Below are 25,233 nucleotides of genomic sequence, written 5' to 3'. Positions count from 1 at the left end.
TCGACAGTAAATCAGGCCGATCTGGCATCACTGGGTTCATTCGTAAATATGTTAGTTTAAAAATAATTTATTTAATATTAACAAAACTGTACTTGGTGTTTTAAATTGAACACAGCGCCATCTTTGTTCATCTATATAACGTATACGAACATCAATTAGGAAAATAAAATTATTCAGACGATGTTGATTACCTGAAAAAAATATTTGGTACTTTATTCTCGTACTTAATATTTGTCTATGGATAGTCCATTTCAATGGCAGGAGGAGATAATTAAACAATGCTCAGCAAAGATTTAGAGAAGGCTAGATACGACATGACGTCTCAAACGAATAATTGCATAAACAGCTGTAATTAATTTTAAAATTATTTTACGATGTTCAATTATGGCTGGGATGACGTCATCGTTGGCATTAAAAAGATACACTCGTTTTTATACCATCTAATGTATATAGGGTATCTAGCCTACCGTAAATCTGTGGCGTTCACCTTGGGTTTACATGACAAAAGGTAAACAAAGTTTTAATTTACAAATTCCATCGCATAAAATAAATGTAAGTGACGTCACACGGTGCGCCATCTTGTTTATTCATACTGGTTGGAATAGAGTGTCAACGGGAGTTGAACGGCGCTCTAGTGAAGCGTCGCGTCGATGTTAGCGCGGCAGCCATCTTGGATCGATGGTTACATTCAAGATTTCCCGCGCACCACGTTTGCGTCGAATCGCCAATTTCCGCCATTATCTTAATTATTTTGTAATAGATTCAGTGATTTGTGTGTGTCTGTGTATATGATTTATTAACGAATCGATATTGATGACTACTGTGAACTTATCCGCGTGGGTCGTTCGAATACAAAATCGTTTGAACACACGGCCACTTATCGTGAGTGATCCCGATACCGCCAACAAACTCACCGATGGCGGGCGGCGCTAGAGGAAGTGCGCGGCGACGCCGAGCTGCAGGCCGGGCGCGGGCACGTCGCCGGCGCGCGCGCGCAGCGGCACGCAGTAGTTGAGCTCCACGCGCGCCGCGCCGCCCAGCCGCAGCGCCACGCCCGCGCCGCACGCCACGCGCGCCTCGCGCAGCGCCTCCAGCGCCGTGCCGCTCTCCTCTGAGGGACATTACATTAGCAACCTGTAAATTTCCCCTTGCTGGACTAGGGCCTCCTCTCCCTTTGAGGAGAAGGTTCGGAGCATATTCCTCGACGCTGCTCCAATGCGGGTCGGTGGAATACTCATGTGGCAGAATTTCGTTGAAATTAGACACATGCAGGTTTCCTCACGATGTTTTCCTTCACCGCCGAGCACGAGAATTATAAACACAAATTAAGCACATGAAAATTCAGTGGTGCCTGCCTGTGTTTGAACCCGAAATTATCGGTTAAGATGTACGCGTTCTAACCACTGGACCAACTCGGCTCTCGGATATCGGGTATCGGAGGGATATGTCGCACCGACATCAGTATTGTCGTGTTCCGGTTTGAAGAGTTACTACGTGCGAGAAAAATAACACCTTGGTTCCATAGGTCGGTGACTTGGCGATGTAAGGAATGGTTCATATTTCTTACAGCATCGATGTCTATGGACGGTGGTGCCGACTTACCACCGGGTGGCCTATTTCCTCATACGTATCCTATATTATATAAAAAATGTGCGATACTTCACTTATCCGAATGAAACGAGAAGTACTCAAGAAAAACTTGTTACCGACTTCACTGAGCTATTAGATGGAGTCAGCATCCAAATCCTATTGGCATACCATTTGATTATATTTGTTACATCTGGGATTGTCTCTGGATAATATGATTGCTCCCAACCAAGTTTCATGATGCCTCAATGACAGCAAAGTATGATTCCGCATTAAGTTGTAAATTTTTAGAAAGTGGCATTTTAAATTGATGTTGATTTTGGATCATTACGTTCAGCTTTTAAAAAGCTGATATCATAAACTATAGCGTTCCATAAGTCTGGTAAATGCATCCAGCCGTCTGGAGATCATGACTAAAAATCATATCCCTCAACTTAAATCAAACCGTCACAAAATTGGTTAATAGTAAGCATGTTATCCAGAGATAACACCAGACGTTTATCAAGAAAATTAGGAAACTTCCATTTGTTTCATGGTTTTATTCTATTATACTTTTTATTTTTAATTTTTTTGGGAGGTTTATGTGCAAAACTCTGACAAATATCCGTCTCCAAAGTCTGACTGGGACCGCTTATGAGTGCGACAAAACGCATGTATCATATCTCATATATCACACTAAGTTCAGACTCTAATACTAAAATAAAATTCTGGCTCATATTCAAATTCTATATACAAATTAATCAATTTAGTTTCAATAATAAACTTACCGGGATTTGCGAGACAGCCGGCATTTAGGAACAAGTGTGATCTGAAAAGTTCCCCCAAGCCCCCCTTGCCTGGTTGGAAGGGAAGGGGAGCGTATACGTGCAATCCTGATGCCCAATATGCCTGTTTAGGAATTACACTTTTATTTTAAGATTAATATTCGACGAATGTTTTTGCATTTGTTACTAACTAGCTAGAATTAACATCATCAACTATACATATATTAAATATACTTTATTCAAGTAGCCTATTATCAGTACTATGTTATTGCACTGGGAAAGTCAAGAAGGGAGAGTGGGGGTGGTAAATAATAGCCTATATGCTTTTACTTGGTGGTACGGCTTTGTGTAAGCCCTTCTGGATAGGTAGACATCATATATATATAGCCAAACAGAAATACTTAGCGTTGTTGTGTTCCAGGACAAGGATCAAAAAGTTTAGGGGGAAGATGATGAAGATGTCTTAGATCCCAAGTTTTGTGGCGAAATGGAAACGTAAGGAATGATTAATATTTCTTACAGCACCAATGTCTATGATGCTGTGATCACTTACCGTCAGATGGACTTGCTTTGCTCGCTTTTCTATTTTATAAAATATTTACATAACTCTCTGTGGCCCATGTACAGATAGTCTCCAATTTTCGAAACACATTGTCACCTGTTTCATGAAACATGAAAACTTATCTATTCAATCGAAACGGGACGTTAGGTTTTTTTTTATATGGCATTGGTTGGCGGACGAGCATATGGGCCACCTGATTGTAAGTGGTCACCATCGCCCATAGACAAAGGCGCTGTAAGAAATATTAACCATTCCTTACATTACCTATGCGCCACCAACCTTGGGAACTAAGATGTTATGTCTCTTGTGCCTGTGATTACACTGGCTCACTCACCCTTCTAACCGGAACACAACAATACAGTGTACTGTTATTTGGCAGTAGAATATCTGATGAGTGGGTGGTACCTACCCAGACGGGCTCGCAAAAAGCCCTACCACCAAGTAAAGGCAAAATTAATTAAGCCACAAAATAAATTATATACGGCGTCCATACACCGGCGTCCACTCACCGTTCCACCCAGCGCGTGGTTATCAGAATGCGGCCCAACGCCTCGCTGCCTGAACCCGCGCACTGTCGCCGGGCCCCCCAGATAGAAGTGATCGGGTATGTCCGTGCCGTACACATCGTGGAGTACACCTAGAGCTCCCGATGCTTGAACTACCTACGAATAAGAAAATCTGCTGATCCATTGAGAAATAAGACCAAAAATTACGGGTATAAACCTGGGCGAGAGCCAATTAATTTTCATGTGCTTAATTTGTTTTTATAATTTATGATCGTGGCGAGAGAAAACATCTTGAAGGTAATCTGCAGATAACCTAAGCATATCCACCACATATATAACCTTTTTTTTTTTTTATGGCATAGGGGGCAAACGAGCAGGAGGCTCACCTGATGGAAAGCGACTACCACCGCCCGTGGACATCTGCAACACCAATCCTCAAATAACCTCATATCCTTACGAGCTGATTGGTATAATAGGCTCCAAATCTTCTTCTTGATATAAAAGGGGGGCTTAACCCAGCGTAGGGTTATCACGTTATGATCAGGATTCACTTGTATAAAAGAACACATCCCATTCATTTGGAATATGTTTTATAACTCTGGGAGAAACGATTGGAGAACTTTAATGGATTCCGTCTGACACCAAACATTTTTGGGTATTTTTTTGATTATTGGCGGGATAGTTTGTTGACTCGCGAAGTGCTATTTATGCTAGTAGTTTTGATATTGTCTTATTATAAGTGCCTTCGATAAAGAGGCCCCTACTTAGAACAGGAAATCTCTGAGCCAAAAATACCTTGATATCCTCAAACGTCTTAATAAAAACCCTGTACTCACAACACCAGGTGCGATCTCCTTGTTAGCCTCCGCCTGCAACTCCGTGCGGATATTCGCAACTCCGCCCCCGAGCCCCGCCAGTTCGCTGGTGAACTGCACCCACGTGCCGCGCGTCGGGAAAACGACCTCGTCGCGGTGGTCCACCGTCACGATGTGGCGGATGACGGATTTCATTTGGGGACCTTTGTTGATTTATTGGGACTTTTCAGCCATTAAATTGAGATAATATAATCTAATTATAAATTCTAGTAATTGTTAACTTTTCCAGGAACTCAAATAATCTGTAGTAATAATTTTTTTTGGACTATCTGATTATCAACGCACAGCCCAAACTTGTTGAATAAATAAATTTATAAAGTAAGATTATAGTTTTCAAACAATGTTAGTTCTTAGTATGTGGACGGGTGATATATATTTTTTCTATTATTCGTGCTCTGTTTTTTTTTTTTTTTTTGTATTACAACTTCCGCCTTGTGCAAGAATATTTTGCATTCAATAAAGTGTTTAGTTTAAAGAAATCTAACAAGAGTTTTATTGGAATATTGCCCAATCTCAATAAAACGAATAAGCCTAGAAAGCTGAAATTTGGAACATAGGTTTATTTAATAACGTAAGCATTATCTAAGAAAGGATTTTCAAGAATTTTAACAAGCAACAGTTAAACAAACGACATCCGACTTTTCACTTCGATACAGCGGTCGTTTTTGTCTCCTTCTCTCGTATGCCAAATGACAGAAACAGCCGCGTTTAGAAAGCCATGCACATAATGATAGATAATACAATTATTGCTCAATAAAATAAATTATAAAGATCATATGACTCACCACTGCTCTCCCGTACTTTGAAGCTCGTCGACTTGCTGAGAACTGAAGTGTCGCGCACGATCCCCTCCCATTGCAAATTATGTTTCGTCTACAAAAATCACAATCGCCTAATGTCCAATGAGAACTATCTAATGTCTGTGAATCAAGTGGCGATATAGCTAAATATTCAGTAACAGCCCGGTGTGGAAGTTGAAGTTTTCATAACGTACACAACATTCTCGTGCCTCGGAAAAACGTACAAGCCGGCGACACTGTGCCTGAACTACATCCAGTCGTACCAGATTGTCCTTCCATCGGATTATGAGTTTGCGAACACACTTGTGTACACAATATGTCCTGCGTAGTTGGCTGAACTCCCTTGAGATTGTCCGCTCTCGCCGCCATCAGTCAAGAAGACTTCATCATCATGTATGATATTACACAATCTAGTTGTAAAGTAAGTTTTCAAAGACAAGTTGGACTTACCGCAGGGGATGTCCTAAAAGCGACGTCCAATAGCAGACCTCGGTCCAGCAGCTTGTATCCCGACCATGGGTATTCGTGATTCTGTTGGTACACTGTCGCCGAGAGACTGTTGGACGACAATAGCTAGAGTTAACGTTGAGAAAATTTTATATTTGAACCCAGTAACCACATGGAGTGTATAAGCCCTCTTTAAAAAGAAGGCTTTTGATTGACAAATGCTGATTTACAAGAACTCTTCTCTTAACCTTAGCTCAGCAGTGGACCATTTACAGGCCGTTACTTTAAGAACATACACACAAATTTTGTATCTCTAAAGAGAGCAATAAATAAAATAACCAGGCCTCAACGTCACATACATTACTCTGATCCCAATGTAAGTAGCTAAAGCACTTGTGTTATGGAAAATCAGACGTAACGACGGTACCACAAACACCCAGACCCAAGACAATATAGAAAACTAATGAACTTTTTCTACATCGACTCGGTTAGGAATCGAAGTGGCGTACCCATGAAAACCGGCGTACACACTACTCGACCAAAGATGTCGTCAAATTATATAAATATGTATCACACAACAGATAGAAGGGGCCTAATATAATGACAATGACAAAATTTTATTCAATAATCCCGTATGAATTAAAACAGTAACCAAAATATTATTTAAAACATACAATAGAAAGAGACAGAGTTAACTAGGAAAAGATTGTGGAGACCACCCTACTCCCCCCCCCCCGCCCTTTCCTTACGTGGCGATTTTCTACCAGTTCACTTCACTGTAAGTCGAGTTAAAGAACTTCTTTCCAATAAAATTAGCGTGTACTCACACGGGGGTGAGCGGACTGTGCGGGTATGGCTTCATCGCGGATATGTTGAAGTTTGACGAGCTGCGGTGCCCCACGCTGTACTCCGCCGCGACCCTCTCCCCGCGACCCAGCACGTTTGGTAGTTTTACGCCTGAAACGATGATAAACATCGCTATTACAAAATAAACGATACATCAACGCGAACTCTAAATATTTAATATTATATATGTTTGTTTTTAGTTGACAGCACACCTTGGGAATGAAATGATCGCCTCCAGGCTGTTTCAAATAACTAAAATTGTACATGGAAAATGGTTAAAATATATATATATATATATATATATCCCGCTGAGTTTCTTTCGGTTTTCCGGTTCTTCTCAGGTCTGAGGTGCTAAATTCCGAACCGGTGGTAGATTTTTGACAATCAATAAGCAAGTGTAAACACTTCTATATTGAATAAAGATTTTTGACTTTGACTTTGTGTGTTTATTACTCAGAGCCGTGGCTTCAAAGATACAAGTCGTCTTAACGATCGCCGACCGTCGAATGATGCCACTTAAAAAAGTGCGTGCGTATCAAACGCATGTGTGTATAACGAATATACAAAAAAAAAACATCATCAGTGGAAATACAGGATGAAGTTAGAAAATGATTCTTTTGAGAAATGAAATTTAAACTCAAATTAGTAAATATCATTTTTAAGAAATACAATTATTACGTATAAGCCTTTCTTCCTATCTACTGGCGATATGAATCACAATTCACCTTTGAATCATGTGATTCAGTAGAAAACGACACAACATTTAAATAATACTATTAAGCCCATTGCAATGGTAGAACAAGTAAAGATAAACAAACCTTAGATTTACGTATTCAATTAAGCTATATTATGCACTAAAAACTTCTTGATTAACATATATTTATTTATAATAAAATAATTTTTCATTTCATTCAAGGTAGTCTGGAAGAAATGGATAATAAGCCATAAGGCCGCCTTTTGTTTCACCATTAGTTTATTAGTTTGTATATTTTGTAATCGTTTGTAATTGTGCTTGTGGTGTACAAAAAAGTGTTAAATAAATAAATAAATAATAATTTTATCCACTTTAATTCTACTTCCAAAGTTCCGATAACAACGTCGCTCCCATTCAAAACGCCATTTAAATCCATAATGAATAGCATATAATATCGTCTAGATCTCGACCAATGACGTCACGTTAAGTCAAGGTCAAAGTTGTTTACTTACATTTACTACTCCTGCCATTGGAATGGACTTTAGATTTAATTTTAAACTTACCCAGAACGAGATTTCCTTCATTTTCACTGACAGTTGTATTGATACCACCGACGACACGAGAGAGCTCCTTCACTTGAAAAGTTACCTGACAAAGTTATTAAGAAAATTACAGCTTTGGCAGCTTCGAAGTTCGTCTGGTTAGGTACCACCTATTCATCACTTCGTAAGAAATGTTAACCATTCCTTACATCCCAACTTTGAGTACTAAGATGTGATCCCTTGTGCTTGTTACACTGGCTCACTCACCCTTCAAAACACAATAATGCTGAGTATTGCTGTTTGGTGGTAGACTAACTCGCCGGTAATATTACAGAGCTATGTTTTATCATACCTCTAAACCTTCCGGAGTCGCTCCTGGACCGCTCGAAACGTCGATAAAAACTCCAATATCTTTAAAACATCCCATGGAGTCGAGAGCTCGTCGTACCTGGCGAAAGGTAAATAAAAACAAGAAGAACATGTTGATACGAAATTTTGTGTTTATAAATATACCAGGACCTTCGGCCTAATGGGGAGCAGAAATGATACCAAACAGCCCATACTATAAATGTAAATATATCTATAAATCCATTTAAAAAGTATATTTTGATAATGTTTTTCTGGTATATAAAAATGTCCCAACCAGTATTCCCAAGGATTTACAAAATCAAGTACATTATCACCATTGGAAATCTTAAAAACTGAGGCTTATATTTCCAACCAGACATAGCAAATCTCCTTAACAGTAAAATAAAATAAGAAAAATATACATATAGTGTCCATACATATATTTTTTGGTGGAGGTCAGAAGATAATCTGTTATTAAAGAAAAATATTTATAGATTTAGTTATTCTTTAAAATAATATTTATATTTCATTGACTGCTTCGTTGTCACAGACTCCGAGGTTCTGGGTTCGACCCAGATCAGAACGATAAAGAGGCAAAAAATCTTCAATTAAAAAAAGCCGAGTCTCCTAGTTGGAAAAGCTACCCATGTCCACGCGCACACATGCACTCTTTCCGTTTCACCAATCTAATTATGAGAGTAAGGGTACAGAGAGTGCATCTGTGTTAAAGAACTACTCACAGCACAATCATGAAGTTTACTATGTACAGAATTTGTATTGTAATTATTGTTTTTTTTTTATCATTGTTACATATCTTACTTTATGAGCTCTCAATATAACGTCTTCGAAATCAGTCGCGTGGAACAAGTCATCCACTGTGCTCCGTACGATATCATCTTTCGTTCTGCTCAGGCCGTCAATATGGACACGGTCGACGCGAGCCTGAAATCATTAAAACCATAAATATATTTTTTTTTAATAAGAATATTCCCTTTTTTTTATGCAAATAATATACATGCAAATAATATTTAAGTAATTGTTAATTTTTTAATAAAATAAATTAATTATGATTCTGTGTTTACTCTTAGTCATCTCATACACACTAAGACCAATGTCGATAATAATCATACTTGTCGTCGATATAATAAATAAACCAATCCAATCAAATGGAACTTTTATATTAGTTAAAATAAAATATTACTTCATTGAATTAACCGCTAATTACAAATTAACCCTGAATCCCAAACCAGTGATAGCTATATCAGGATTCGATTCTTTCTCAAAACGATGACATTGTTGTAGCTTTTTTTATATTTTCAGTTAAGTTTATAGTTTCAGGATAAAAGAGTATATACTGTTGCATTTTATGAGATATAAAAATGCGAGTGGAAAAAACAATGAACAGTTTGAATACTTTAACAACACTTCCCACTTCTGTCAGCTTATTAAGCAAACACTACCCTATTACTAACATTTTTTTTTTATATGAGACATTTTTGAAAACACCAAAAAAAGAAATGATTGCAAATTATTTATCCATCTCTCATTAAAACATCTTCTTAACCGGCATTAAGGCATAGACATCCACAATTTATCTATATATCACTTGAAAATCTCACCCGCACACCATTCAACTTTATATTTGGTTTAGACAAAGGCTCTTCCAAGTCAATGGGTTCGTCGAACTCGAATAGGCCACCCAGAGAACCATTATCACCATTATGCTCAGCCTGTAACAAATAAAGAAGAAATTATTATAAATAAAATATAACAACTGTAAATAATACAAAATGTAATAAAATTCTTGATAACATTAGATCACTTTAATCTAATGAATATCAAAATCAATAACAAAACAAATATAAGTTCGCACAGTGAGAAAAAGATGTAAATCTTAACGAGATTGCCTGTTTGAGCTTAGGCTAGTCCCAGATTTTAGATGTGCTAAATTTGTGTTCTTTTGAAAACTTTGTGAGGAAATCTGCCTGCAATTAACACTGCTTTGTTATGGAATAGCACCTTCACAAATAGAAGATGTTAGCCCTGGAGTGACTTAACTTGATATGGGTAATTGTTTTTGTATTCTAATATAAATATTCTTTATTTTTGATAATGTTTAACAACTTTATTATTGTCATATCTTCTTTTAAATATAATGTTATTACATGTAGAGCATATTTTATAGTTTTCCAGTCAGTATTTATTACTGTATTTTTTTAATTTTTCTTATCATGCAAATGTATTTCATGTAGATACAAAATTAAATTGTATTTGAAAAAATATTTTTGAACACATTTCTAAATAAGTAGCAATTTTTTAACCGTCCGATAGGCACATTTGATAGCAATTTTCTACACTTATATAAATATCTATAAATTATTTAAATTATAAATAGAATTATAACCTTTTCTTTCTATTTTGTAAACCTTAACATACATTTCTTACCTTAGCATGTACCGTTCCCATTTTATATAGTAAAAGATATGGCAGTGAATTTATACTACAAAAATATAATTTAAATTTAATTTAGATTTTTTCTATTTTTAATTACATAAATACACAGTTTTGACAGTGATAATTCATAGGCACAACTTCAAGTTCAAATCATTTACATAACTGATGGCAACTTTTCTAAACGTCATAACCAAAATTAGTGAATTACACAATTTTTTTCCACAAATACAATAAATTTTTTAATACTTACTTATGCTACTGATCAATTCTTTTCCATTCTACCTTTATTTAATAATTTTGAAATATTCTTTTAAATAATATGTTTTTTCTTAATCTATATATCTTTTATCAATCAGCTGATGTTTTTCTAATATGGCAATTTTACTACTATGTAAGTATGTAATAAAATATACTTTTTGTAAAAAACATTGTAAGAAAATTCAATTATTATAAACAAATAAAAATGTTTTACATGCCTGAATGGCCTTCTAAATAAAACCCTACTTATAAATTACAGTGCAAGCTTTCTCAAAATTCTGATTGACAGTTGACAAGTTGTCAAAGTCTTCGCTTCGCTGCGGGTCGTGCTGTGAAAGTGAATTGTTTATTGGAAACCGCGTGCGGTTGAATTAATTTGTGAATGTAAATATGGACCAAAAAGCCATATATAAATTTTGTAAGAGCTTAGGATGTTGCGAAGCGTGTTGTCTTCGATATATTGGAATAAAACACCCGAATGCATATGAAAATTCAAAAATTTTTGTTACCAAAGTTTGTTTTCATATTTATATTTAATGATATTGAATTACTTTTCATAAAAATTTCAAATATATCTCGCTACTGCAAAATATATATCAATTTAATTCAAAATTTATATTAATTAGAGCACTACACCACAATTAACTATTATGGTATAATTTTTGTTTTAGTTTCGCGAAGAAAATGATCTTGAGCCTATTAGTACTGATAAAAACATGACTATAGACGTTTCTGCTCATACGAGTGATGAAAACGGTGCATCAATCAGTAGTAGTGTAAGAAATAGTGATGAAATTTGTGATAAATCGATAGATAGTAAAGAAAATAGTACAAACAATGGATCAACAGAAGTAGATACTGCTGTACTAGATAGCAATGATAGTGTGTCTCCTCCACACAAGAAACGCAAATTAAATGTATGCGTCAGCTGCTTGGGTGTTCTACAAGAGGACAATTGGCAGGAATGCTACCAAATGGTCAAGGAAATATTAGATAAAAAAGGGTGAGTTTATAGTGGTGGGCTTTGTGCAAACCTTGAATGAGTACTGTCATTCAATGTTTCCCACCATATAGTTATTATTATTACTAACTTAGTATTGTTGTTTTCTGATTTGAAAAGTGAATGAGCCAGTGTAACTGAGCAAAATTTCAGTTCCCAAGGTTGATGATGGATTGGTGACGTAAGGAATGGTTTATTTTTTTTACAATACCAATATCTAAGGGCATTGGTGACCTACCCACTGACCTATGTCATAAAAAAAAAGAAAATATACAAAAAACAGTACAAATTGCTTACTAAATATAGCAATTGTCTTCCCTGGATATATCCCATTAACATGTTAGTTCCCAAGGTTGGTAAAGCACTGGTAAGAATGGATAATATTAAATTTTATGAGCAGTGGATACCATCAGGTGATCCATTTACCTGTATGACTGATATATATAAAAATTATATTAATAATAACTGACATGATCTATTCACATTTTGCTCGAAGTTAGGGAAAGAGAAAAGTTTTAAAGGGTGAATCTTAATAAACAAAATGTTGTTGCCATTTGTTTTTAAAAGGATTGTCTTATAATATCTTGATGTTTCATTTCACAGATACGAATGTAACACATTTGCATGTGCGCTGTCATCACCGATAGCAACATTGTTACGTGAAAAAGCAGTTACGTTACACCTCGTGGACGAATTCCCTCAGTATGATGCAAGTAAGGTCAATTTAATAAAATATCCATTCACGTAACTTCTAAAGTCTTAGTTTTTTTTGTATATATTTTCAATAACCAATACTATACCCAAAGTACCATTCTTTAACATTGTTGCTAAATTGTTTCACTCACAAAAATAATTAATTGTATCTTGTATTTAAAAGTACTTTTGTCTGTGTGTGTTCAGATATAAACTACTAGTTGAACCTGCGGCGTTATCCGTGCGAAATATTTTAAACTTCACCCCCAATTTTACCTCCTCCATCTTTATATGTCTATAAAATTACATTATTTCTTGCAGAAGTCTTGACTCCTCTAAAAGAAGCATGGAAGTGGTCGTTTGGGGTGAAACTCGGTGCATATATAAACAAGATACTAGACTCTGGTGCTATATCTCCACTACTCATCACCGTTAACATAGACTATGTTGACGAATTACAGGTAAAGTAACAGCATGTAATTGTATCATTGCTTGGCTATGTCCTCGTCTTCTTTCAAGGAGAAAGCTGGGCTTATTTGACCAATATACTCCAATGCGGTTTGATGAATACACGTGTGGCAGAATTTCTTTGCAATTAATAAATGGCGCATATTACTCAATACGATATTATATTAAAGATAAAAAGGGGCGACTTCGTATTTATTGTTTTCTAGGCTGGACATATGTATAATAGATGAACTGTTCTTTAATAACATACTGTTTAATTAAAATGATGCAAAAGAGTAACTGTCAACACTGCACTACTATACTGATCACACTACTCACTAGATGAATTAAACTTCCATGTTCTTGAATAACTCAATTTATTGACTCGCATACAATATTCATATGTAAATCATTTGTACAAAACATCAGCGCGATTTAAAAGACAAGTAATTCCATCTATACAATTTTATGAGAGATAAAACTAATTGACACAATATATTTTAGACAGTAACTACTGAGTTTCTTGTTGACTTCCACGCAGGAGACATGACATACTTATATAATTGTATTTAACTAACATGACTATATTTTTAGATGCTTAAAAAGAGTTACTTATACTATATACTAGTTAGAGTAATGTGTTTCTTGTCGGTTCTTTTCGGTAGAATCTACATTCCGAACCGGTGGTAGCTTTACTTTAAATAGTTTGTTAAATGACGATTCAAAAGTGCTTGTAAAAGCCTACTTGAATTTATCCTGAAGTAAGTGTATTATTTTCCAGGAATTGGAAATATTAAAAACGGTATCGCCGCAGCTGTTTGCGGAACGCAGCAAACAGAAGAGGCGCTTCGTGACGGAGTTTACGAGGCGATCGGTTGAACAGGTAATGTGTTTAATTTTTTTATCTAATTAATTTTGAACCTCTAGAAAGAACATAGGCTTATACCTAAACTTAGCCTACTAGGGGGGAGGGGCGTCTAGTAGGCTAAGTAACTAGTAGCTCATATATGAAATAAAACCCATTTTTGTTATTTAAATGTGCTTCTAAAAGTCCTTCCTCTCACTCCTCATTTAGTCTACCACTAAACAACCGTATTCTGTGACGTAGTCGTCCGCTAAGAACACTGAGTGAGCCAGTCTAATAACAGCCACGAGACATGACATTGTAGACTTTGCGGGCATTTATCTGGTGCGCCATTGGCTCCGTGGCTAAAGTGCGGTGTCCCGCAGGCGCTGGAGCTGGCCACGCTGTGGTCGCTGTCGGCGGCCGACGCGCTGCGGGCGCCACACTCGCGCGCCGCGTGTGTGGGCGCCGCCTGCGCGCACGCACCGATCTATCTCGCCGGCAGGTAATAATCTAGCTGCTTATACTGGCCTGGACTGGACTTGTGTTCTATATTAATACTACCAGTGAGTCAAGGCGAAAATAAAACCCAATATAATCATTGGAAATCAAGAAAACATTTTTCAAGGTCGTTTAAATATAGCATATAGCATGCATAGCATTAGCAGCCTGTAAATTTTCCCACTGCTGGGCTAAAGGCCTCCTCTCCCTTTGAGGAGAAGGTTTTGGAGCACATTCCACCACGCTGCAAACAACAAAAATTCTGTGTTGCTTGGCTGTGTTTGAACCTCTCCAACCTCTGGGCCATCTCGGCTTCTTCTTGACTAATACATCTTTATAATACAACAAAGAAGAACACGCTGTATTTTAATACTACGATGTATGCACACAGCAGAGCTTAGAAACTCGAGGAAGCGTACAATGACCCCCCGAAGTTCAATGTTGAATTATACCACAGATTATTAAAAGTTTCGATCAATGATGTCATGTCAATTCAAGGTCAAAGCTGTTTATCTATCTATTTTATATCTATGTTATTTGATGTGTAATAGTTATTAGTTTTTAATAATATATTTCAGATACATAAAATTGAGTCGAAATCTGCCGCAGTCTCCGTGGATTTTGGAAGGTAGAAGAGTTTTACCGTCATCAGTACAAGAAATTATATTCGGACCACTGACCAAATGTTACAAGTAAGTTCTGGCAACAGATTTATAGCTTACTGCGCATTAGCTCATCGGAATACCCACTACAAAATCAATGGTACCATATCCGACTCTTGAGGGGTTTCAGAAGATCGCTTGCGAATGCTACCGGAACGCCTTGACGGCCCGTCCGGAGAGAGGGGAGGGATTCTCGGGCCTTAATCAACAAAACGGACGGAAACCTTGGATCAACATTCAATAATAATAAATATTAAAATATTTTCAGATTTGATCCTGAGGACGCTGACCGTAGATTCAAGTTTATAGCGGCCGGCAGGGAAGATGTGGACGTGCGATGTCTCGGTGATGGGAGACCGTTTGCTATCGAGGTAAGGTCGGATGGAGCACGTGTGCACGTGGTCATGCCGGTGTGCTCGGAGATAAATATTTATGTATATGTGTGCACGTAATGTTTGCATGTTTGCACAGGAACGTTCTCGTGTGCTAGGGCCATTTTTTTCTCAGAATCAGAAGTGCGTTTATGAGCCTACTTGAATAAAGAATTATCTGATTTTAATCATCAGTCCAAGTCTGAAGATCTAAAGTTGATATGATTTATTTCAGATATGTGATCCGACGCGACAGCTGACAGCGGAAGAGATGAAAGAAGTCTGCGAGGAAATATCGAAAGGGGGCGAAGTTATTGTTAAAGAGATGTCTCCCATTTCAAAGTAAGTGGAACATATTTTATACACCATTGGATATTAATATATATATAATACAACACTATTGCACTTAACTACTTATGTCCACTTTAATTTTACTTCCAAAATTCGAAACCGTTAACGGTTTCGTCGACGTTCAAAACGCTATATTTTTCGCAAATCCATAGTGTATATCATAGATTAACCAAACTCTCGACCAATGATGTCGCGTCAATTTGCTGTCAAATGTTGTCACTGGGTGACTGTTATCGATAATATTGTATTATAAATAAAGATATATTAGTCATAAACTTTTAGTAGTGCACAGTACAGCTGAGTTATTAGCAAAACGCATTCAATACGTAAATCTAAGGTTTGTTTAACTTTATTCCTACTTCGATTGGAGTAGGCTGTATATTTATTGTACCCGTGTGACGCCGGGACGTGCAGGGTTATATAAAGTGTTAACTTATATATGTGATAATATAATCTTATTTAACATTTTACAGAGAAGACTTGGTGCAGCTGAAAAAGGGCGAAGAGACCAAAAGTAAAACGTACGAGGCGCTTTGTATTAAGTTGTCGCATTCCAAATTCGACGTGAGTTCAATGAATATAACTTAACTCATATATATATAAATGGATCTCGTGTCTGTTTGGGATGAAATTCGATGCCGTTGACAGACAGACAAAATTCCCAATCGCTATTTATAATAGCCATGCCTTATTACTAAGCGCCGTTCGATAAGTGACTTGAATTACATTTAGGCAAAACGTCTTCCGTTCATAGAATAGGGTACTTTTCTCTACAGATAATTATTTAAAGACCCCCCTCCCTTACACGTGGGGTAAGCGTGTTTTTAATCTTGTATTTTAATTTACACCCAGGAGGATCATAACGCGCCAATTCGTGTTACCCAAGAGGACATCGATCGTATAAATTCGTACACGAACACGACTTCTCAAGACGTCAAGATTGCCTTACAGCAGAAGACACCTATCAGGGTGCTGCACAGGCGGCCCCTGCTCACCAGGAGTCGCGATATATTGGAACTGACCGCCACGTTAATACCAGGTGGGTGAGATCACACATTAGAAGACGTCGTTGAATTTGTAGTTCTCTGTACATATAGGTAATAGTTTTATATCATCGATACTGATATTATGACGAGGTAAAATTTGTTCGTCTGCAAGTAGGGGGTAAACTCCGGAACCGGTGATCCAATTCTGTTTTTTTTTTTCACACATATACATAATATTTAGTCTTAAGTGTTCCGCTATCGGCTAGCGAATGAATACGTATGTGTAACCGCGCCAGAGCACCCGCAACTGTTCGCGCTGCGCCTGCGCACGTCGGCCGGCACGTACGTGAAGGAGTGGGCGCACGGCGAGCTGGGCCGCTCGGCGCCCGCGCTGGCCGCCGCGCTGCGCGCGCGCGCCGACCTGCTCGCGCTCGACGTGCGCGCCGTGCACCTCGCCTGGCCGCCCGCGCCCCGCGCTGGCCTCTCTCCGACGGCCAGCTAGCTGCGGATGTGACGTTGGCTGTACTTAAATACTTTCTGTAAATAATTTCAAGATTTTTTTTTTTATCCAATATATTAATGTTTAAGGTTTTACTTAAGTTGATTGACATCGATTTTGTTTCTCTGGATGTGCGTCAATTCTATTTGTACTCTTAACCGATATGTTAATTCGCTAATAAGTTAATCGATTTTCAAAAACTCAGCCCTTACTTAAAGAACTTTTTGTATCTTGAATGATAAAAAACGTTGAGAGAAAAATAAGTGTTTAAGTAAACATAATTCCTAGAAAATCGGCTATTAAAAGTAATGTGTTCTAAACTCGAAAACTGTTGATATTAACGTGAATTAATGGTTTTATTTTATGATAAGTCGTCACGGTAGCGATTATTTAATTACAAGTTAAATATATTAAATATTTTGTATACAATACGTCTTGTTTTATTTGAACTTCGAATGCGTTTCATTGCAAATGTACGAATTTAATTTTCTTGTTAAATAACAGATGGCGTTAGCAAGCTATTAAACGCTAATGCATTTGTTTTTTTTATGATATCGGTAGGCGGACGAGCAAATGTGCAACCTGATGGTAAGTGGTCACCACCGCCCATAGATAATGACGTTGTAAGAAATATTAATCATTCCTTATATCACTAATGCTAAGGTTGGTGGCCAACCTTAGCATAAACCTTAGTTTGGCGGTAGAATATCTGATGAGTGGGCGGTACCTACCCAGACGGGCTTGCACAGAGCCCTACCACCAAGTAAAGTAAGTATCAAATATCTCAAGTTTAATAAAAAAATATGACCCAATTAATGATTTCGCCCATGATATAGCGGCCGCTGTAGGACACCATCGCAGCCGACGGAAGTCGAGCGTCTTACTTGACGACTCCTCTCGGAGTCCATGAAGGTCGAAACCGATACCGATAGTTATGGCCGAATGTTTCGCACTTCCGATTCTCGGAAGTGGAGGACGTTGGATTCGAGCCCATCCTTTCTAAATCCGCTAAAAGGAAGCTGAAGGCTCTTCAAGCGCCGTTTTTCCCTGAAACACCCACCAAAACAACTATCGAGCGTAATAATAGTGTGAGAGTGTTGTGTGAGTGTGTCACACGTCACCGCACTTTGTCCGCACGCCACGCGTCGTTATGTAATCGTACCACCTAAACACGAAAGAGCACAACCTACTGTTGCACAACTTGCCTCTTAACCCCGAGGTTAAGAAAATCTTCAACATCAAGAATCTGCGACTTAGTAAATTCATCGTCAACATCACCCCAAATACTGAAATCGACATTTTCTATTAACATTTTTAAACTATTTAGCGGCTAGTTTATACATGTATTTTTGGTTAAATGGGGACACAAAAGTGTAAATAATAAATTCACCATGTTCAATTTCTATTATATCACACAATATTATAGTATTTTTTTTTAAATATTGCTTACTTTTTGGCATTCGTTGTCCATACTATTTAGTATGGAGAAAATAATTTGACGGTTTTGACTTATTATTCGACATGTCTGTCAATAATTTTTCAGTCCCTCTCCAGAGCCCAAGGTGAGAGCACGTCAGTTTTTATTTCGAGCCGAGTCTTATAATTTCGCGAAACGTCTACGCACACATAGATAAGTTAGCATAAGGGTGGGGCGCGAGTGTCGTTTGATGCAATTGTTAATTTTTACTTTTTATAATAGTTTTGGACTTTTTTGTAACAAACTATAATATATTTGTTACACTTAAGTACATAAACTAGGTAAATACGATAATTAATCACATAGTAAGAAAATCAAATCTAAAAAGTGTACGAAGGGTAACCTCTTTCCCCTAATGTCGAATTAAAAGTACAAAATTGTAAGAATAAACATAGTGAATACCTGAATATACCTGAATGTACCTGAATGTAATGTAATGTTTGCACTATCCTGCTTATTTTTTTCTCTAAATTCGAAATTTAAAACAAACGCCAACTCATACCATTACTCATGTCGTTTAGTTCGTCTGGTTAATCTCTAATTATTTAAATGCTTTATTAAAATAGTGCATAGTGCTAAGAAAAAACGGTTGATATACATTTCATTGTGTATTGATGCTATACTTAGTACCTTTCTTGACCAGATACCGTCAACGGCCCACCCCCCTGATTTTTGTGTAATATAAAATAATTTTAATGGAATTATTTCATAATAATACGTAATTAAATTTTTAATAATAAAGACTTGTTTAACCAAGAAAAAGTATTTTGTCTTTAGTTTTTTGTTAGTTAAAAAATATATTTGATTAATATTTACCTATTTTTATTTATAAAATTTATGTTCTTTACGCCCTAATTCGGTATACCTACCAACCTTAAAATATCCATAAAATATTAATTGTTTAGTTAGACAAATGCGGTTGAAACAATAAAAATCATAATGTATATTAAGCATCTTAATGCACTCTGACCGCACCCTATGCTAACAAATAATTTATAATTGTGTTTGCGAGTGACAACCTTATAGCTAATACATTACTCGTAATTAAATGTATTTTAATAAATCCTACGTTATGAACGCGCAATGAAATTTAATTTATTCGTTGCACCTATAAAAAGCAACTAATTCTGTCCGGGGATGCGTACGATACACTGCATAATGCAACTGTATTATTGGAAAGTACCTATGTGTGTGTTCTAAATTAAATTCCCACGCTTACAAACTACGCTCTTAAACTACCAAATCTCGACGGACGTATTTTATACCTTTGGTTTATAATATACTTACTAATAGGACCGATTGGGTGGATGCCCCCCACTTTTCATATATTCTGCTACCAAACAGCAATACTAAGTAATAAAATGAAGGGAGAATGAGCCAGTAATATAGGCACTAGGGACATAACAGTGGAGTTCCAAAGGTCGGTGGTGCATTGGCACAATGATACATCGGTCGGACGGTAGGGACGAGAATAACAGGCAGTAACTGCTACATATATCGATTACAAAAATCCTTATTAAAGATCATTGTTAAGTTATTGTCATTTTGGTTGGGGTCTCTTCAGCTGGTATAACTCTTTTTAGAAAAATAAGTTAAAAAAAATTGAACTCTAACTTGAATTACGCATTCCATCGTTCCATCGACTGTTATATATGTTATATTTTCTGTTTCTCATCACTAGTCCGTCTGTCAAAAAGATCTATGCAACGGATTTTGATGCGGCTTACATTTATAAAGTGAGTGGTTCAAAATGTAGATGTTCAAGGACAGTGATATTCAGATATAGACAATTTTACTAAATTTTATAAGCTTCGCTTTGCTTATTAGACGGGTGCTGAACTATCTGTGCACCTTCGCCTTTTTTTAAAAAACCGTTAATACCGACAAGACCACATAGAGTCAAAAATAGCAGAATAGGCTTTTTGTCTGGTTTTTAAAATCCATTTTCTATTATTTAGTAGAGGTTAAGGAACCCTGTAAAAGTGGTTTTTTTTAATTCTAGTACATATTTGCTGAAAAATATCAAATTAAAAATTCCACATTTAAGTAGCTCGCGAAAACGCTACTTTGACAATATGGCGCTGCAATGGGGTCGGTGACGTCACTTGCCTGTATTATAATCTGTGACACATATAATTCACATACAGGAGGCAAACGAGATTAACAAGCAAGTGACGTCATCATAAACCCGACCAATCAGAAGCGTTTTGTGTCACGTGGCAAACGTTTAAAAAAATGCATTTTTATTTATGGATTTTTGAATAAATTAATTATTATTCTCAACTTTCGTTAATAAATAACAATTTTTAAACTCATAATATATACTGATTACAATAATTGACACTTTATTTTTCGCATTGTCAAATAGCCTATTGCATGCAATTCCTAGGAAATACATACACTATTTTATAAATATCCTAAGTAGGTTCAAGGTTTCATACATTTCCGGTAACATATACGTATAAATAATCAAAAAAATGCGTTCATAGTATTTATTTTATGCTTGAAGGTAGAACATTTCTTCGTTGAAGTTTTTTAACCAGTAGTTTTCACTTCCGGTTGATTGGTCGTTGCTGAACTGACATTACTCTCAGATATATCTGTAAACATTGACAAATATAATAAGAAAAATATTTTGCTAATTATATATAATAATAATAAATATAATAAATAATAATTATCTATGTATTGAATAATTCTCTTAAGTTTAATTCATATGTTCGTATACTATTCTTTTTTGTTAAATTAAACTTAATTAATAGTTGAAATAACAAAACAAAAATCCCCCATCACCTTAAGAGAACTAAATAATTAAATAAAATTAATGTTCATTATAATCGAAAATTGATTAATTAATCGGGAAGTACGAAATAAAAAAAACAATTAAAGTAAAAAAATCTCAAAAATCAGTTTATGCTAACTTAAGGGTAATATTCTTTTTTAGTATTAAAAAAAATATTTAACTTACCTGGTGCCAAAGTTGGTGCAACCGAGGGAGCTGAACTTGAATTATCTTTAAATAAAATGAATGATTATTATATAATAAAGGTTTAAGTGACAGCTTTTTATTATGATAAATATAGGGGGACTGGCGAAAGACCTCTGATAGTAAGTGGTCACCACATGGCTCATATAGGTACATGACACTGTAAGCAATACTAACTATCGCTAATCACCATCTCAGGAACTAAGATGTTATGTCCCTTGTGCCTGTAGTTACACTGCTGGGCAAAGTCCTCTTGAGGAGAAGGGTTGCAATTTATACCACAATCTCGCTTTAATTCTGGTTGATCGATAACTATGACTAAATTTTATTTGACACGCGTAGCCTTTAGTCTTCTCCTCAAATGGTGACAGAAATAGCAGTGGTGGGACATATCAGGGCTGGACCGTAAGTTTTGGGGGCCCTTGGCTAACACTACTTAGGGGTCCACCTAAGATATATCTAAACGTAGAATTGAATTAAATTTGTTGAATGTAAACCCCCTTGAATCCACGGGCTCTGGGCTGAAACCCAAAAAGCCATATGGTAGATCCGGTCCTGGGACATATATTACTTTACTTTAAAAGGTATGATCATAGTTAATAAACGATATTATACCATCTTTGGGTGAGTCCGAATTAGATGCTTTAGATTTCTTACTCGTCGTTGACCAGGGTCTGAAATAAATAAGTAAAACCTGTTTGATACTGTTTAAGATTGACACATTCTATTAAATTAAAAATATAAAACGGAGTTTTTCCAATGGAAGTTGATGAAAAAAATGTAAAATTTACTTCAAAGTAAATTGAATTATTTTTATGATATTTATAAACGATTCTTACTTAACAGTGATACTATTATATCTGTTTACGTTGATTTTCTCTTTGTAGAATTGTAGGAATATATGTATATATGAGAACATCTTCATGTTCTCATACGACGTTTCATGAATTCTGGGCCTGTGTCCACTTTTTTTTCTCGATAGAAGAAAGCGTTACGTGTTCCTCCCACATTAAATGGGGGAATCTCGCCGGTACTCAGAACGCCTCCCTCGCCCTAGTACACTTGAATACCTCTCTATCAGTGAAAGAGAACTCATGAAGTTCTTCTGCTTAGATTCACATGTGGCAGAACGACATCCTGTACCTCATTCCTAGAGGTGTATTTCCTTCATCTCAGAACACGCGATAAATTTCTTATTTTAATTTTGGAAACAGATGATACCTAATCACTAAATTTACTTTTAATAATTTTTACTTATTCCCACTTAATAAAAGCCTGGATAATATGGTACGTGGTTCAAGATATCGAAGCCATAACTTATTAAATGTAATGTTATTTTATTTGTGTATTTAGTAAGACATTTACAAAACCAACTTACATTTTTTTCTTCGTAGTTGACATGTGGCGACCCGCTTCAGCTCTATTTTCTAAAATGGATCTGTGAATTATATTTTCATTGATATCATAGTAGTTCGAATCATTTTTTTATGATATCGGTAGGCGGACGTGCAAATCGGCCACCTGATGGTAAGTTAAAAGGTAAATAAAAGTTAAAAATCATTTTTACAAAATTTAAAAATCGATTGAAGTTCGATTCATAGAATTGCTTATGAGGTGTAATTGACCATTAAATTCCTACGAAAAGAAGACTTCGAAGGGTTAGTAAGATAAATGTATGAAAGAGATAGGCACAAGTATTGGATTTAAGTCAGCTTCTCTCATCCGAAAGAAAATCGAATCGTTTTTTGTATAAAGGAGGTTTAATTATGGAATTAAAAGATACATAAATAACGTACACAAATAAGACCTGACACTTCTAGGGCATAATTTTATTGGAATAGAAATTATGTGATCACATCCAAAAGATTTAGGTTTCCTTATAATATTTCACTTTACTTGCGAGCATGAATCACCACATAAATGAACCCAGATATGCGTAATCCCACGTGCTCTATCTACGGGGATATTTTCGAAGTATTAATAAACTCACTAGCTACCCGTTTCGACTTTGCTTGGGTAGAATAGGGCTCTACATTATACGTTTACATCGTACATATAATTATTGGTTGACGCAGTTGATGCTACTAAAGCTACTGGTCTACGTAATTTTTCCGACATCTTCAACAATCATACATCTAAACCTCCGTCATTGATCACTCCGTACATTGGCGAAAATCGTTAAAAAAACCGTTTCAGCAGTTATTGATAGCGTTCAGACAGACAGACGACTCAGCAGAACTTTGTTGTATTATATTTTATGATAAATCTATGTAATTAAGCTCATTTATATATTTTTGTAATGATTGTGAACTTTATTAAACATGGACGAAATGTATAAATTGATTCACTTAAGTAGCTTAACGCTGATGCTGGCGCTGGGCAGTCTCGCTTCCACTGGGTTGCTCACAACGATAATTCGATCTTCTTCCGTTTTATCATCAAAGGTATCATACTTTGCATCTGCGTAATATTCTCCCGCGTCCATGTCATAATAGAAATGGTTATCGTGGTCCTGAAATTTTATTGGAAAATTTTTACTAAACAATTTTTGTTAAACTACCAAAATGTACGAGTTATATTATTTTATTTATATTGTCTTTTAATTCCTTTATTTCTTTTCTACTTCAATAATTAGCAATTTAAGAGACAATGCTTCTAATGAAACGATACTTGAACGAATATTTTAGAATACAGTGTTTTTCTTAAAAGATTATAAGTAGAAAAGGACCTAAAATTGACCCTTTCAACACACTAATTTGTCGAAATATTTAAACCTAGTAGTAATGAACACAGTCTATCAAATAAACATATTTCTATAATTTATATTATTTTAAAATCTCAATCCCAATATTTTAGAATGCACAAGTTATTTCTAAGATCGCTAAGAAAAAAGTCCGAACCGGCAATCTGTCAGTATTGTTCGCAGTTGAGTTATTAACAAACAGACAAATTTTCAGCTTTATTCAATATAGTCGCGCCCTGGCTTATTACGGCTGCATTTATCTAAATTAATAAATAAAATGATATGATATAAATATAAGTTAAACTCTATATCATTTACTAATAATAAAGATTTCTACCAGTTTATTTAAGATTGGATCATTCTTCCTCTATATTGGTATGAAATGAGTTAATAAATAAAAAAATCATTCACTGACCTTCGCCAAACTAGGGAATGCTTTTAAACTTTGGACAACAGACATAAATCGACGGTTCGATTGCATAGACCGGCGGAGAGCCTGTCTCACGGACTTCGCACCATCACTGTCTCTGATCAGAGTAATCAGGCGAACTACCGATTCATAATCCCAATCTTGAGAGTCTGCGTACCCGTAAGGTGCTTGTTCGATTTTCGCTAAGAAAATAATTTCTATTTATAATAGGTACAGAGTGCATTCCTAATTTGTGCATTATAATCTGGTGAATATTATTAAAAATATTAAAAAAAAATATCTTGGCAGTAAAATTTGTACCTTTTATTTGAACTACGGGCAATTTTTTTAGATCATCAAAAAACTTATTCTTCTGGTATTCCACCATTCGATCTAACCAGCCGGCGCGTCTTATGTTGATACTCGCCATTCCTGAGGTAGCCCACAGTATTGTTAATGCTGTTAGCTAAAATTTTAGTACATATATTTTTTTAATTAATTAGACACGTAACGTCTTCAGAGAAATCTTTAGGAAAGAGTTTTTTCTAAAGAGGAAAAATGTTAGTGCGTAACTGCGAATA

General features: G+C 36.0%; 3 protein-coding genes across 4 annotated transcripts; 1 reads left to right on the top strand and 2 right to left on the bottom strand.

Moving 5' to 3' along the window:
- Nucleotides 1–42: 42 nt before the first annotated feature.
- LOC125075041 (sorting and assembly machinery component 50 homolog) lies at nt 43–10,568 on the bottom strand. 2 transcript variants are annotated; one of them, XR_007120179.1, is made up of 13 exons: nt 10,417–10,568; nt 9,591–9,701; nt 8,791–8,913; nt 7,976–8,071; nt 7,645–7,729; nt 6,369–6,498; nt 5,545–5,650; nt 5,080–5,167; nt 4,256–4,437; nt 3,423–3,575; nt 2,355–2,475; nt 872–1,111; nt 43–191 (listed from the first exon to the last, which is right to left on the bottom strand). XR_007120179.1 is itself a non-coding variant. In XM_047686596.1 (13 exons), exons 1-12 carry the CDS (start codon nt 10,435–10,437, stop codon nt 930–932), a joined length of 1,398 nt encoding a protein of 465 aa, XP_047542552.1. In that variant the 5' UTR covers nt 10,438–10,568; the 3' UTR covers nt 43–192; nt 915–929. The 2 variants fall into 2 exon arrangements, 1 of the variants encoding a protein (XP_047542552.1); XM_047686596.1 differs by having other exon boundaries at nt 43–192; nt 915–1,111.
- Nucleotides 10,569–11,006: 438 nt separating this feature from the next.
- On the top strand, nt 11,007–17,468 carry LOC125075006 (tRNA pseudouridine synthase Pus10). Its single transcript, XM_047686542.1, has 12 exons — nt 11,007–11,196; nt 11,355–11,686; nt 12,287–12,396; nt 12,698–12,837; nt 13,605–13,706; nt 14,054–14,172; nt 14,747–14,860; nt 15,099–15,201; nt 15,437–15,543; nt 16,026–16,116; nt 16,405–16,591; nt 16,835–17,468. Exons 1-12 carry the CDS (start codon nt 11,074–11,076, stop codon nt 17,038–17,040), a joined length of 1,734 nt encoding a protein of 577 aa, XP_047542498.1. The 5' UTR covers nt 11,007–11,073; the 3' UTR covers nt 17,041–17,468.
- A 3,581-nt stretch (nt 17,469–21,049) lies between these two features.
- LOC125074958 lies at nt 21,050–25,082 on the bottom strand. The gene is made up of 7 exons (XM_047686443.1): nt 24,974–25,082; nt 24,659–24,855; nt 23,849–24,012; nt 22,879–22,938; nt 22,116–22,174; nt 21,483–21,527; nt 21,050–21,114 (listed from the first exon to the last, which is right to left on the bottom strand). Exons 1-7 carry the CDS (start codon nt 25,080–25,082, stop codon nt 21,050–21,052), a joined length of 699 nt encoding a protein of 232 aa, XP_047542399.1.
- Between the last annotated feature and the right edge of the window lie 151 nt (nt 25,083–25,233).

Source organism: Vanessa atalanta, chromosome 29 (assembly GCF_905147765.1).
Source record: "Vanessa atalanta chromosome 29, ilVanAtal1.2, whole genome shotgun sequence".
Classification (NCBI taxonomy): Eukaryota; Metazoa; Arthropoda; class Insecta; order Lepidoptera; family Nymphalidae; genus Vanessa; species Vanessa atalanta.
The sequence above is the reverse complement of the archived record's forward strand: the minus strand, read 5'-3'. Positions and strand labels throughout refer to the sequence as shown.